The sequence below is a fragment of the Meleagris gallopavo genome, chromosome 14, assembly GCF_905368555.1.
Source record: "Meleagris gallopavo chromosome 14, MGAL_WU_HG_1.1, whole genome shotgun sequence".
Taxonomy (NCBI): Eukaryota; Metazoa; Chordata; class Aves; order Galliformes; family Phasianidae; genus Meleagris; species Meleagris gallopavo.
This window is the reverse complement of record NC_139417.1, coordinates 19469677-19484723: the sequence shown is the minus strand read 5'-3', so window position 1 is coordinate 19484723 and position 15047 is coordinate 19469677. Positions and strand designations below refer to the sequence as shown.

At 45.0% G+C, this 15047-nt stretch overlaps 2 protein-coding genes across 5 annotated transcripts in view; one reads left to right on the top strand and one right to left on the bottom strand.

Annotated features, from left to right (window-relative positions):
• Nucleotides 1-11381, bottom strand: part of LOC116217185 (uncharacterized) — a 33129-nt gene extending 21748 nt beyond the window's left edge. The window contains exon 1 of the mRNA XM_085236081.1: nucleotides 11157-11381. Within this exon, the coding sequence (XP_085092207.1) occupies nucleotides 11157-11381 (225 nt within the window). The remainder of the gene's footprint in view (nucleotides 1-11156) is intronic.
• TMCC1 (transmembrane and coiled-coil domain family 1) overlaps nucleotides 1-15047 on the top strand; it is a 75093-nt gene that overhangs the window by 49577 nt on the left and 10469 nt on the right. For all 4 annotated transcript variants that reach the window (XM_085235696.1, XM_085235695.1, XM_085235697.1 and 1 more), the window contains one exon: nucleotides 12350-13284. In XM_085235696.1, the coding sequence (XP_085091822.1) occupies nucleotides 12350-13284 (935 nt within the window). The remainder of the gene's footprint in view (nucleotides 1-12349; nucleotides 13285-15047) is intronic.

The following is a 15047-nucleotide window of genomic DNA, read 5'->3' as shown; positions in this document are numbered from 1 at the left end:
TCTATATAAAGCTCTAGATAACAAGGGCAAATTTTGTGGCATTGCATGTATATACATACATTGCAACATATTTTTATATATTGTGTATATAATAAATTAGCAAACTGTGAATGAGATTTTTCTCTTAAACTTGCCCACAGTACTGTGGGCCTAAGATCTCTTGCAGTACTGCTCAGCACCACTGATGATGCATCTGCAGAACTGGCACTCAGCTGCACGTTCTGTACTCTTGGCCTCAGCTCCAAGCAGGTTAGTTCTGTCTTTCCCCTGCCCCTCACAGTTTCTGGATATCTGTGGCCTTGATGTTGCAGTCTTGGTGCAGCCCCGGAAAGGCACACCAGATAAGGACCCCTGCACTGCAGGCAGGCAGCCGCACTGGCTGTGCGCGGTGCTGTGCCCCAGGAACCTGGCATGGATTTTCAGTGAGACTGTCATCAGCTCCCTGCTGCTGGTGTCTGCTGAGCACCTGGAGCCAAATTAAGGATGTCTCGCTATGGTGCTGGCCTAGTTTCTTTCTGGTAATTGTGTTCTGCCTCTGTAGACTCTGCTGCTGGTTCAAGGTTTTTTGTTCCCTACAACTGTTGCTTGTGACCTCATTTTTTCAATCTCACAAAATTCACTGCGTCTGTGTTAGTTGCCAGCTTCCTTTTTCCTTTTCCTCCACCCTCCACCCTTCACTCGTCATGTCTTTTTCTCTAACCTGACAGAAATCTCCAGAATTGCTTTTGTGTGAACAACTTCTGGTATCTCCACACCAGTGGTGTTTATCTTCTGCCATAGATCAGACTTTGTATTGCTCTTTCTCCACGAGATGCTTTTTTTTGCCATTCGTGTTCTAAGTGCCCTTTAAAATATACTTGCTTTTCCAGAAATGTCGTCTGAGATACCAGTATAGTTCAAGAGCATGGTTTTTTAGCTGTTTTTTCCTCTAGTTCTGGCCCCAATAAAAACTGAATTGTGCTCTTAAGAATATTTTCTTCCACACTGCCTGTGTTTTGAGTCAGTCAAAAGTTTTCTCCTAGTTTATACTGCTGATACTAATTCATACCCTATGAATTAACATTTCAGCGCAGAATTTGATCACATCAGAAGGGACTGGACTTTAGAAGGTAGTATGGGATCATACTTGTGTATAACCTGTGCATTGCTGCAAGTTAAGAGAATGGGGAAAAAAAAAACCCAAACCCATCCACAGCAACTATTAGAGGCCAATTTGCATTCTGGTTTTGTTGGTTCCTGAAACCCTGAAAGCATGCTGCATAGGTATTCTGAATTAATGGTTTTGAAGATGTCCAACTCAGATTATACGTAGCTTACCTTTGAGACCATCCGTCTCTGTCCTGGGCAAGTAATAGTAATATTTGCTACAAACAGAAAATGCTAATGAGACAGCAGTGAAGACCGAGGGGAGGAGAAGCCGTGAGGTGAGGATGGCTTTTCAAAAGTGAGTCTGAAGGAGCAGGACTTAGTGGCAACTGCTGGTGAGGGTCAGAGCTCAAGTGGTTACAGACAGGTGATGCGCCTTTGCTTTACAGCTTCTGAACAGCAGAGCAAGGCACCTTTCCTTTGACACAGTCAGTGCAGTTTCTTCTTGCACCAAGGACAGCTGAGGTTACAGTGCTGTTGCTGTCTCTGTTTCGTACTTGATCCCTTATATGACAACTGCTTCCTTAGTAGAGTTCCTTCCTCTCGGAAGATCACAAAAATCTTCTGAAGTTTTTATTCAGTGATTTTTTAAATAGCAGTGTTTCTGTGGTGGTACGAATAGAACATATGGTTTAGAGCTGGATTTGTGTCCTCTCGTGCATCTTTGAATCTGTTTTTAATTCTGATTATGAAGTGAACTGCTTTCTGTGTGCCGAGGAATGTGTCATCCTGGTTCTGTTGATTTGCTGCTTATTTGTCTGTCTGTTATGCTGTCCAACTTATAGGCTAAAACGTGCAGTTTTAGAATAGTGCCACGCGTAGAACGTGGAATGGAAAGCCCTGTAGCTTTAAATCCAGCAGACCCGGCCCTTCTGTGCATCTAAAGCAAATACTCGGGCAGAAGAGGCTCACAGCTTGAGCATGACAGTTTGCTGCAGCAGCGCAGGGGCTCGGCAGGCAGTGATGTCTGCTGCGGGGCGATGCCCACAGCCCTCCCAGCCCTGCAGGCGCATGGAGCGGGGCGGGCGGCAGCTGGGCGGCGGGGGGGAATGCGGGGATGTTGATGTGGTGCTGCTGCACCTCCGTGTGCTGCCAGGGGGACTTCTGTGAGCCAGCAAAGGTAAGAGGAGCGCGGGGCATCCTCCTTAGAACGGCGTCACTCATCTTATTTGGCTGCTCTGTTCGGATCTCCAGAAGAACTTGACCTCATTTTGTAGCATTAGCCTTGGAAATGCTGCATTTTCCTCTGTTGGTAAATTTATATAAAATATAAATATATAAATTTATATAACTTCACTTCAGAAGCTGGGAAGCGTGAAGAAGGCTTCTGTCTGAGTGACTGCTGCAATCTGTGAAGATCAAATATGGTGCTGCTCCTTGGAGTGCTCTGGTTTTTCTTGTTCTGGGTTTGGTGTGTGTAGTGCAGAGAACTATGAAGGGAGAGGCTCCTGCATGCAGCCTGGTATCAGGGAGATGTTGAACTGGCAGCTTTTTAAATATGATGTTTTGCCGTTCTGATTGTGCAAAATGTGTTGTCAGGAAGTAGTAAACAAACTGCAGATTCAAATTTTACTTCAGGTGAAAAAAACAAGAGAAAACAGCTTCCCATGGAGTCAATGACCTTCAGAAATGAATAAGTAGTTTTCTTTGGCCGTGGTTAGCCCTGTATCCAGCTGCAGCTGTGTCACAAGCTTTAGTTAACAGTGAGCTGTATTTCCCCCACGTTTATTAAATACTGAAGAGGAAACAGTGAAGAATTTAAGACTGATCTCTGGTACAAATAGAAGATAATTCTTTTTGAATTGCTGCACTTAGCTTTTCCTTGCATTGTGACTCCAGCATTTGGAAAAAACAAACAAACAAACAAACAAAAACCAGAAATACGGGATGCTGATGTTATGCCTTTGCCATAGATGGATGTTGACCTGAGATTTGTTATCTGCAGAAGGCCTTGAGAAATTATATCATGTTGCGGTTGTGCTGGAAGCATGTATGTCTAATCACATTTGTTTAACACACTCACTATATTCCTCTGGGAAGATCTGGATTTCCTATGCTGGGATGTATACTTACTGCATTCATCATTGTCCATAATGCAAGCGTTGCACAGGTGGCTCTTGAGCACAGCTATGTTGGAAATGCGGAGATGAAATGCTTCAGACAACTGTGAAGACAGAGGACAGTAAGAAATGTTTTTTATTCCACGTTTCATTTTGATAGATCTGTGTACTTTGCATCTTGGCATCTGTAACATCAGGCTAATACATCACCTCTTGAGAGCTGGAGGGAAAAATAATTAGAATAGGGTACCGCGTTCTTGCCTTCTACGTCAGATCTGGGCAGGTTGCTCTCACTGTAGTTAGGAGAAGCTTTTGACATTGGGTAACAGGGATGCTGCCAGCACTGTGTGTGCTGCCATCAGTGTGATGTGTCTCTAGGTGGAGTTCCAAATCAGGGATCATAGTTTTCTTAACGGAAATACTGAAAGGAGTGTGCTGACTTCAGTATTTACTGAATACGGTGTTTGGTATGGACCAGCCTTGTTCTGCTGGGTACCCGTCCTCTCCTCCCTTCAGTGCAGCCATCTCGTTGTAGTCACACTGCATGCACTTTCCTTTCAGATGCCAGAAGGCACGTGCCACATGCTGGTCCATTCCCTGTGCTGCAGAGACTGCCCTTCCTACATTGCTGCTGCTTGCATGTTAAGTTTGCTGCTTTGAGCAACATTATGGGTTAAGTGTAGGAGTGCCTTTTCAGCACATAGGGCTGAACAGCAGGCTGTGTTTGAACAGGAAAGGGATCTCTGGGGGCCAACTCTTTTGCATAGCTCCCTAGCATGTGTAATATTAGCTGTGTGTATGTTACATTAGAAAGGCTTAAGTAAGAGAACAGTATGTCAAGAGATTATATGTAGGAATGACAGAGAAATGTGTTCACAAGAAACATGAATCCTGCTGTTGTGAAATATTTATCTTTTACTATAAAATGTTATTTGAATCAACTTTGAAATATTGGTTACAGTCACACTCTGCGTTGTATCTTCAGAAAATACAACTGAAAAGTAAAAAGAAGTGACAGTTGTGCTCAAATACACGGGCTGTTAGAATAAGTGTGTGGTGGTGACTTGCATGTTAGCTTGTAGCAGAAGAAAACCCCTCGAGAAGGGGTGAGTCCTGCTCTCAGTATGGCAGTTTTGTCCAGAGTGGTCATGGAGAGATGTTTGTTCTCCCACACTCCAGACGTGGGTTTGCTCAGTTGCTTTACATGTCAAATTTAACTTGCAATCTGAACAGTCAACTCTTTTCTTTATTAGTGTATATGTAAGATTCAGTAATAATCTGTATTTTTCAGATAGCAGCTTCAAGCATGAGAAAAATAAACAGTACTCTCTGGGAAGTGCTAAATGTTGTTTTGTCTGTAAGTTAATGAGATGTGATTTGAACATTCTGGGGAAACCAGGATGTGTTTATAAACGGAAGGGAAAAAATCATTTTACATAGTTATTTTCAGATAAAAGCTTGTGTAAACTTGTTTCTAAATCTATCCTCTCCTCCCAGTACCTACACTTAACTTTTTGTTCAGCTTTACCTCATTTCCTACCCTTATTATTGTAACTTCTGTCCTGATTGGCAGCCTGCACTTGATTAAAAGTCTGCAGCTGCTAAAATAAACATCCATTAATGTTACTCTGGCCATATTTTTATTGTGTCGTCCTCTTTCACCTCAAAAATCAGGTTCCTGCAAGTCCCTGCATATAGTTCAGTTCCTTCCTATTTTTCTGTTCAGACTGTGTTATTCATTCCTGTTGCCCTGCTTTGCCCATAACGCTGTCATTGTCGTCCTGTTTATTCAGCTAGCACTGCTCATTTTCTTATTGACTTATCTGTAGTTTTGGGAAACCATTCCTGAATTGGACCACTAGGCTTTACTCCTTTTGCATTCAAAAATTTGCTTTCTAAAAATTTTGTAAATTCAAGGTTAAGAATGGGAAGTCTTTGACAGCAAGTGGGTTTTAAAAAGAACAGAAGGCATTTTATAATAGACGTATTATAAAATGTTGCTCTGCTGAGGTTAGTGGCTCACCCTCCTGCCCTTTCCTGGTGATCTGCCATCTCCTCCCCTTTCTGCAGCATGCAGATGCACTGGCCATGCAGGAATGCTGAGAGCCACATGTGTTGCTCTGGATTGGCAGAGTTAATGTGAGTGCAAATGTTTTAGTAATCATCACTCGTCATTGTTTAACTGCTGTGAGCAAGGTGTAAAGCCATTTCCTCTTGGTGTTACCTGTGTTGGTTCCTTGCTCCAGTTATCTTAGATGGGCAAAGAGATTGGATTTCCTTACTGTATTTTTTCAGAGCCATTTTTCATTTCATTGCATTCTTTTCCCCATAGCAGGATGTTCTTCTCGCCAATCCTTGAGGATTAATTGCCTGCAAGCAAAGACTGTTTATGTCTTTCAGAAATCCTAATTATGATCTAACCATTGAGCTGCAGGAAAATACACAGCGAGACTTCCTTGAGCTATCCATCTGTTCTTGTGCTTTCCTTAGCCAGTTTTGAGTGTGTTTAGATTTAGGCACTGCTCAAAACAGTTTCTGAAAATGGTGACTAGCAGTTTTTTTGTGAGTGAGTAGAATGCAAAGCTGCTGTAGTTCCTGAAGATTTAGTCAGCCCATAAAATCCTGCAGGATAGCTGCACAATGTGTCATAAGAATCATGCTGGACCTGTTCTTCATTGTTTTTCCTTTGTATTCTTGTTGGCAGCAAAGCCACAGCAGAAGGTGTTTTACACAGCACAGGAGCGTGTGTGCGTACTGGGCACTTACTGAGGGGGTGGCAGGCTGTAGTTCTCTCTTCTTTGAGTCCACGCATGAATGAGCTGTTGTGTCCGTAGAGGTGGTTCAGTGCAGCAGTTTTTGCCTCTTCTGTTGGTCCTCAATTTAAAGGTGGATGAACAGAAATCTTCTCCCTTACAACTGCTATTACATCTAGATCATGAAGCAGCCTAGACACAGGATTTGCAATGACATAAAAATATACTTTGCCATGAATAGTGAACCAAAGAGTTGGTAGTATCAAATGTATGGCAATTCTGCAGCAGGCTGATAAAAAGGGATATAGGCCCAAGCTTTTATTACCTTCCTAGACACATCAGAAGGTGTAATATGTGGTTGTGGAATCTCCATCCTGGGAAATGCTCAGAAACCACCTAGCAGTCTGTATTAGGTGGAAATCTGGTCAACCTCAACCAGTCTGTGAATTTGTAACATCCTGTAAGAAGCAAAGTATTAGAAAAAACTGCCCTAACCATAGGTCATAAATGACTTACTACACTACCAGAGTAATTTTTAGTGGTTTTTTTTTTTTTTTTTGGATGATTCAGGACCCACAATAGATTTTGCAGTATTCCTTATCTTTGTAGTATTCCTACAGGATCCAGTTCACTGTCTACTCTCCTGACAGTAGGGCTGATAGCACCTTGACTCAGACATTGTCTGAAGAATCATGTGCTGCATGTTGTATGCAGGGGAGGTGACATGTGACATTTGACTATTGACCGCCAATTACATTTAGTTTAATATGTTGAATATGCCTCTCAGTAATTCACAATGTTTATATGCATCTTCACTATACCTTATAGGGATTCTATGCATGGCTTCATAAAAACAAGTGTATTTAATGGTTTAATGCAGATGTAAAATCATTTTGTGGCCTAGTGGAAGTCACTTTCTGCACTGTGCAAATACTGAGATAGGGGGAAGTGAGGGAAAATACGGGGCCAAATGTGTGTAATTACAAGAAACTGAGGTTAACACCTCTATTTTTTTATCAAGAGTTGTGGTTTTTCTATGGCTGTTTCTTGCCAGATTCTTGGTCTCATACCTTTTGACGACACAGCTCTCTACGAAATGCAGGACACCTAGAACTAATCTGAATTTTGGGTTTGTTCTTAATGCAGCAGAAACTGCAGCAGCGTCCAGAATATTGATTCTGCTCCGTGTGGTTAGTTGAACAGATGCTGGTCTTCTACTGTTTTGACTCCTCAAAATAAGAGATGTTACCACAAACATATTGGGGTGAAAACAAGAAAGATAAAAATAAATTTAAAAAATCATTTGTTTTAAGTGATTTCTCATCCCTTTGGTGCAGATATCTTCCTGCTCATAGAATTTTTTGAATCTCAAGGGACTTGATCCTGAACTTTATCAAGATACATTTATTCTAAATCTACTTAGTGCAATTTGCCATCTGTTTGGTTTTAGAAAGGAAAATAATATACAGTATTCCACACTGACATATGGAGGAATAAGCTTATTGGAAATGTGAGAATTTAGTAAGGTCCATTCACCAGCTATGGCTTACAGCAAAGTAGGAAAGAGGAAAAACCAACAAACTCCTGTTCTGTGGCATTTAGTTTTTCCATCAGAAGCAAACCGTGAACAAACTTTGTGCAGAACAGAGCGTAACACTGCAAAGGTGCCTCTTGACCCAGCTGCTTCCTCTTCCAAGTAGTAGAAATTGTAATTCTCCCCAGCACATGTGACTTACCCCTTAATGGGGGGCCACAGAGCACATGGCTGCCACAGGATCACGGGACTTGTGACTTTTTGAAAAAGTTGTGTATTATGAGGTAGGAACTTCTAGTCTTTTATTTCTTTTGCTGCAGCTAAAAATCAATGATCAGTGTTTCTTGTTTACAATATTACTCTAAAATGGCAATGAAATGGCTTACCCAGTTGGACATCAGCTGCCAGAGATCAGTTTCACTGATTTGTATCTGCTATCAGATTATTTTTAGAACTGCAACTTGGCATTTCTGGGAATAGTTCTTCCAGGCTTACACAAGAGTGGAATCACAAAATACCTGTTCCCTTTATTGAAATGTTTTTAAAAATTTATTAGAGCCAGAAGCAATGAAAAGTGAAGTCTTCTGGTACAGAACCTCTCATAAGGGACATCTGCGATAATTCTTTATAAAACATGACTGTGTTTGCATGGGAGACTGGATCAATTTTAACATTCGAGTATGATCTTTTCCAAAAGAATTTTGATCCTGTTTTATAGTAATGCTCTCCAGTTCCAAGATCCACTGTTTTTTTTATCTTTGTTTTGATTTCCAGAGATCTCAAGAGCTGTTCTGCTTGTCTGCATCCACTTGTGAGTATTCTTTCTTTCCCTTGAAGCTTACCTTTTTGGCACAGAAAATATAATTTAAAAAGTGCCTTAAAACAACCTTTCAATTCGGTGCTCAGAGTCACTACTGAACATATCAGAGTAGAAAGTAAATGGCTTTGTATCTAGCTGAAAATATAAGGAGACACGGGAGAGGTCGAAAGTAATTATCCACCCCAAGCTCATAGTTAATAGCTTTAGTAAACACCAAGCATGTTGTGGGAGTTCAGAGGCCGAGCAGTGGGGCCTCGCTTGCTGCCTCTGCTCAGGGCAGCGGCTCCGTGCCTCGCCGTGGCCCCGCAGCCCTGGCTGGGAGGGTGCAGGCCGGGCCCATGGGCTGTGGTGCAGGCTCAGGCCTACAAGGCGCCGTAAGCTGGCCGACGAGGTCAGCATGAAAGGCTGTCTTTCTTTTTTCTCCACTCTGATCTTTATTCCCCTGAGGTGTTTTAATTACAGGCTATTTAGTAAGAAGTCTCGTGTCTGTCACTGCAGACTGCTGTCCCCACTCTGCTGCCTGAGGCGGGAGGTTTCTGTCTCCTGCTGGGCCCTCCTGCAGTACCCGCTGCACACCTGTGCCAGCGCTCTGTCACATCCCCAGGCAGGGAATCCAAGGCATACAGCTTTCTGGTGGTATTACTTGCACTGCTTTAACTACAGCAGGGTGGGATAAATGCCCGCATTTATATATTTAATTAGTTTATACAGCTGCACAGTGCTCAGTCACTGGGAGATGATTAATGGCAGCTTGGGAGCTGCCCAGCACCCTTCCGGGGTTGCTCTCAGCTCTTACGGTCCCCATTCCCTTTTCCACTTCCCTACGTACTTCTCTACCAAGTAGCACAGTGCCACGCTTTTAAAGCTCTGCATGAGGGTGGAGGGTGCAGGAGCAGAGTGTCTCCCTGAAGCAGACGTGTTTGGAGTGCTGCTGTTTGCCTCAGCCAGCTGCCCAGTTTGTTCTCAAAAAAAACGAACAAAAAATGAGCAGAGAGAAACTTTGTAAAATCCAGAAGTGGTTTCTGTAGAAGGGTGACACATCTGAACTGAGCATTTGTATCATCTTCAGCAAAGCCAAAAGGCAAAATCATAGGTTCGTATGGGCAGTGATTGTGAAACGAGCATGGAGGAACACTTGTACAGAAGGGAAGACCCGATGGAGGTTCTATGGGGAGAAGGAGAAAGGTCCTCTGTGACTCGGTCTGCTGGCAGCTCAGTGCCAGAGCAGCCTCCAGCTCCCCGCTGGTGGGCGGCCGGAAGGCCTTCCTGTTTGGACTGACTCGGGGGTACTACCAACCTGTATTGCAAGGGAGAATTTCTGATTGACTGTAATGCCTATTTATATACAAACATTGACCATTACAATATTTTGTGTACCGGCATACTTTCAAGACGGATTGCCAGTCATCCTCAATCGATAACGCATCACAGCACTTCCTGGTGTGCTGAAGGACCTGATTGTGCTGAGTCTTCCCTTCCCAAAGCCCCAGTTCAGATCCAGAACAGAGCTCCATACAGCCCTTTACTTTTTAATTGGAAAAGGCTGCTCTTGTTCATCCAGAGTAATGTCCACACAGCTGATAATTCTAAAATGATTAACCCTGGATGTTTTATTCTAACACAGTTCTTCTGATTTATTTTCTGTCATGAGTATAGGAAAACAACCCAAGAAGATATGCTGAAGTTGGTTGACTTTAGAAGGGAGAATGTTTCTGCAGACTTTTTCCTCCCACAAAACTCTTGTCTGAGAGGAAAGAGTATACTGATGGCGTAATTTATTATAATTATGTACAGGTGTTAATTAGAGCCAACTTGCAGTAAATTAAGCTGGTAGAAACTGCTTATTGCAAAGTAATGTTGAAGTCTCATGTAGCTCCTCAGCACTGGAATGTGCCAAATTTTGCTTGGAGTTAATCTGTTGTGGGTGAGCTCCCAGCCACTGGGGTCGATGGTACTGGGCATGGGATCAGGCACTCACCTGTACTGCCACCAAGATCAAAAGTGCTTCTGTATAAAAAGAGTTACTTTAAATTAATTAAAAAAAAAAAAGCCTACTCGTTTTGTGAGGCAATTAAGAGGAATAATAAGATTGTGATGGTGTACTAAATAAAGAAGTCTACAGTGTGCTGTTTTGCAAGCTGGGAAAGCAGAAAATGGAGCGGTGTGCTACAGCTTGTAAGGATCTGCTGACAGGGAGCTCTATGCGCTGCCACATGGAATCGGTGGGCACTGTTTAGATCATGCATGCCTGATGCACACAGGTCTTTGTTTCCTTCCATTCCGTAGGAAGACATTGGCACAGTGACAAGCTGAACGCCTGTAGAAAATAAGGCAGCTGAGTGTTCCGTGCATCCAATTGGTTCCTCTTGGTGAGACAGCAGAGAGCCCCAGTGCCAAGCTGCTGAGGGGGTGAGCTCTGAACTGTCTGGTAATTGTGTAAGTAAAGTAGTCGGGATGCTGCCCAGTGCTTTGATCAGGCTGCTGGCTCCAAGGAGACAAATGTGTAGCACTAACACTTGTTCGCTGGACACAGAGGGAGGGCGTGGATCAGCCTGCTCATCCAACCTGCTACAGAGCTCCTCGCTGCATTTGTAAAAGCCAAAACACGTATTTGTTTTTGCATCGTTAAATAGAGGTGGTACAATGGAGGCACCATGTTAGAGTCTACTTTTCAGAAAACCGCTACAGCAGTCCCGTAGATGAGCAGGTGCTGGTAACATGACCTGGGACCGAAAGTGAAATTGTTTTTAGCTGGCCAAGTCCTAAGAATAAATAAGGAGAGGGAGGCACGCCGTCCTCCTGCCCCGCTGAGCAGCCTGGGGGGCCGCTCGGGGTTTGTTTACCCGGCACCGGGGGTGCGCGACCGGCAGACACCGCTGCCGCCCGGTTCCGCCCGGCCGAGCGCTGCCTGCTGATTCTCGGAGCCGGGTTTCCGCAGCCCGCCCGGGGCTGCGCGGCCGCTGCACCTTATGCCGCCGGGCCGGACGGGCCACCGCCTCCGCAGCGGGGCGGGCGCCGCAGCCGGGCGGGGCGGGCCGGGGCCAGGTGGGGCGCCGCGGCGGAGCCATGCGGGTGTCCGGCGGGAGCCATGCACTGGGAGCGGGCGCTGCTGCTCCGCGCGGCCAAGGTACCGGCGCTGCGGGCGGGCTGCGCTGGGGCTCGGGGCCCGGGGCCGGGGGCTCGGGGCCCGGGGCCGGGGGCTCGGGGTGGGGGCTCGGTGTTCGGGGCTCGGCCTGGCCGCGCTCAGTGGCGCCGAATGAACCGCGTCGAAGAACGGAAGGTGTCACGGCTCGGCTGAACTGCCGGGCTGCTTTTTTTTTATCCCAGCCGAGGGAAAAACTTCAGCGCTTACTCTGGTTACTTTGTATGGTTCCTTCGTGGTGAATAGTTCAGCTCTTAGGGGAGGAAAAAAAAAAAAAATTCTTTGAAAGTTGTTGCCTGTTCTCTTCGTGCCTTTAGGCGCCCACCCGCTCCTGTTGCTGGCCGCACACACTGCGTGCTGAGAACCTGAGGTCTCGAGTTTGCTCTAAGCACTGACCTTTGTAGATCTTTTGCTTTTCTGATAACTTCTGTTACTCTCTTGCTTTCTGGTAAATACATAAAGTGCTGAGAATGACTTGGGCTCACTGCGTACTTGAGCTGCATGGTTTTTCTCTTTCACAGTTGCCTTCTCTCCCTTTCTGTTCCGTTGCTGTCTGAGCTGTGGCTACGTATCAATACTTTGTAGGTACCAGTCTGTAAACTGGGATTCTCTGTCTTGCTTTGTTCGACTCTTTGGCTGCTCAGGGCCGTCAACTGACTTAAGCATTTGAGAGTTTTCCCTCTTTTCATCTTTTGTTGGATGTCTGTAGAAAGCATGAAGCTTATGTTTTACCTTTAGAAGATCAGTTTATTGATGCTGTATCTTAGCCAGCTGAACAAAGGTGCATTTTTGCAGACTTACATCCTTGTCAATTTGATTGGTACAAAAAAGGGCAGGTTCCTGCATTAGTAAAGCTGGACTTTAGTGCTCATGTTTATCTTTCTCCTTTTCTAGATTGAACGACTGGAAGTCAGCAGCCTAGCACAGACCTCCAGTGCAGTGGCCTCAAGCACTGATGGCAGCATCAATGCAGACTCTGTTGATGGCACCCCAGATCCGCAGCGTACAAAAGCAGCCATCACACACCTGCAGCAGAAGATACTGAAATTGACCGAGCAGATCAAAATCGAACAAACAGCCCGTGATGACAATGTGGCAGAGTACCTGAAGCTAGCCAACAATGCAGACAAGCAGCAGAGCGCCCGCATTAAGCAGGTGTTTGAAAAGAAAAATCAAAAGTCTGCCCAGACGATCTTGCAGCTGCAGAAGAAGCTAGAACATTACCATCGAAAGCTGCGAGAAATTGAACAAAATGGAATCCCTCGACAGCCAAAGGATGTCTTCAGGGATATGCACCAGGGATTGAAAGATGTTGGAGCGAAAGTCACTGGATTCAGTGAGGGAGTAGTAGACAGTGTTAAAGGTGGGCTTTCCAGTTTCTCCCAAGCCACACATTCAGCAGCAGGAGCTGTGGTTTCCAAACCCCGGGAGATTGCCTCTCTCATCAGGAACAAGTTTGGGAGTGCGGACAATATTGCTAATCTGAAAGACTCCTTAGAAGAAGGCCAGGAAGATGGGACAGGAGGCAAGGCTCTAGGTGTTATCCAGAACTTTCAGTCAAGCCCAAAATATGGCAGTGAAGAGGACTGCTCCAGTGCTACGTCAGGCTCAGTGGGAGCCAACAGCACAACAGGGGGCCCTGTGGGAGCTTCCAGCTCCAAAACAAACACTCTGGATATGCAGAGCTCAGGGTTTGATGCAATACTACATGAGATTCAAGAAATTCGAGAGACACAGGCAAGACTGGAAGAGTCATTTGAGGATCTTAAGGTTCGCTATCAGAGGGATTACTCATTAATAATGCAGACTTTGCAGGAGGAACGGTACAGGTAAGTACTTTTTTACTAGTTTCCATATTAAGTACTGTGAGTGTAGAGCATGAGAGTCCTGGAGAGTAGTACTCGGCAGCCTGCTTCAGGTGGGATGCTCTGCAGTCAGTTTGGGATTTTGCTTTCCTAATATTGTCTTTTGTAAATATCCTTATTCTACTGCTCATTTTCCTCTCTCCACAAGAAAGGAATAGCAAGAATAAAGGTCATTTCATACTTTTTTCATCACAAAAAGTCAAGCCAAAGAAGTTAGGAAGGTGTCCCCAGGAAACAGGAGTACACTGATTACTGTTAGCCAGACAGTGCTTTGCCCTTGAAAAAGCCTATGAAAGTCTGGGGTAAGGCAGGGTTCAAGTGGTTCAAGCGAATAGTATCTTGACCCTGACCCTTCCAATGCTCAGAGCTGTGAATCTACAAGGGAAAAACATATCCAGCTTTCTTAGTCTGTAAAAATACGTGCTTTTCCCCTATACCAAAACTAGAATTTACATTCTTGGCTCTGCTCCACAGTGGCAAAATTCAAATAAACGAAGGTAAATGAAATGTTAGCTAATGGCAGTGTTCTTGTCATGGAGGTAACATGGCTCTGGAGGTGGACCAGCCCCATGCTTTGGTCACTCTTTGTCTTGCTGGAAGGACTGGGGAAGCAGTGAGGCTGCTGCTACACTGCCAGTCTCCAGCACTGCAGAGTATGTACAGTCCCCCTCATCAGAGCAGAGGCTGCTCCCCAGTTCCACGGGGCAGGAGGAGGGGACAGCTAGAGGCTGCCTCTCTGCCAGTCCCCCCCAGGACACCATAGCCTAAATTCAGTGAGTCTTCTACTGCACTTTAAAAACTTTAAATGAAAGATGCAAGGCACCCAACTCCTCATTCTGATAGAGGACAGCAGGCTTTTGTGAAAAGCTTATTTGTGGTCTTCATCACTTAGACCAGGCTGGAAAGCACAGCCTATGAGGCTCAGCACACCTGTTGGGTTTGGGGACAGGCTCTCTGAAGTACTCTGTGCCATTTGCTGCCTCAGTTTGATTTGCTCCATGCTTCATAGTCACTCTAGAGTTTTTCAGACATGCCAGTGCCAGATCATTGGAAAAACATTTGAAAAGGCTTAGCCTGCTGGGATGTTGTAGTGACAGCAAGCTTTCTATGTGTTTTGCAAAGCTTGGCTAGACAAAGCCAAACCAGCATCGCTTTCTAATCCCACATTGCCACAGTCAGCAATTTGACTGAAACCAGAGCCCAGCACAGCAACTTTGGTTCCTAGTACCTCACTGTCATCAGGTCACACTGTGAAGCGAAGGGGGTTAGCTCTTCCTCTCCACAGCAGAGAGGGGTCTTGTTGTTTGGTGCTGTGTGGGTTGTTGTTTTGCACATACAGCAGCAGCCATTCATAGTGGAACGCTATATGCAAGCACTGTGCAGCTGAAGGAGTGGCCTGAAACTGCAACAAAAGAGCTTGGTTGGGGACTAATGTGTGTTGGCAGCTAAATGGACTAGTTATTCTCTGACAGCATTCAGCAAAGTTCACGTAGGTCCTTCTGTGAGCCCAGCATGAAGCCCTCACCTGAGGGTAAGCCTAGCATCTACCCTCTAAGGCAGCCTGGAGTGAAGAACTTTCAGGAGAGTCTATATTTGATTTATACTGACAAAAATATAGTGGTTGAGACTTGCCATTTGGAAAGCTGATGCAAAGTAGTCGAAGGTGTAACCTCTAGAGAGGACTGGTTGTACTATGCTAAGTGCCCTTGCCTCTGCACGCGTTCAGA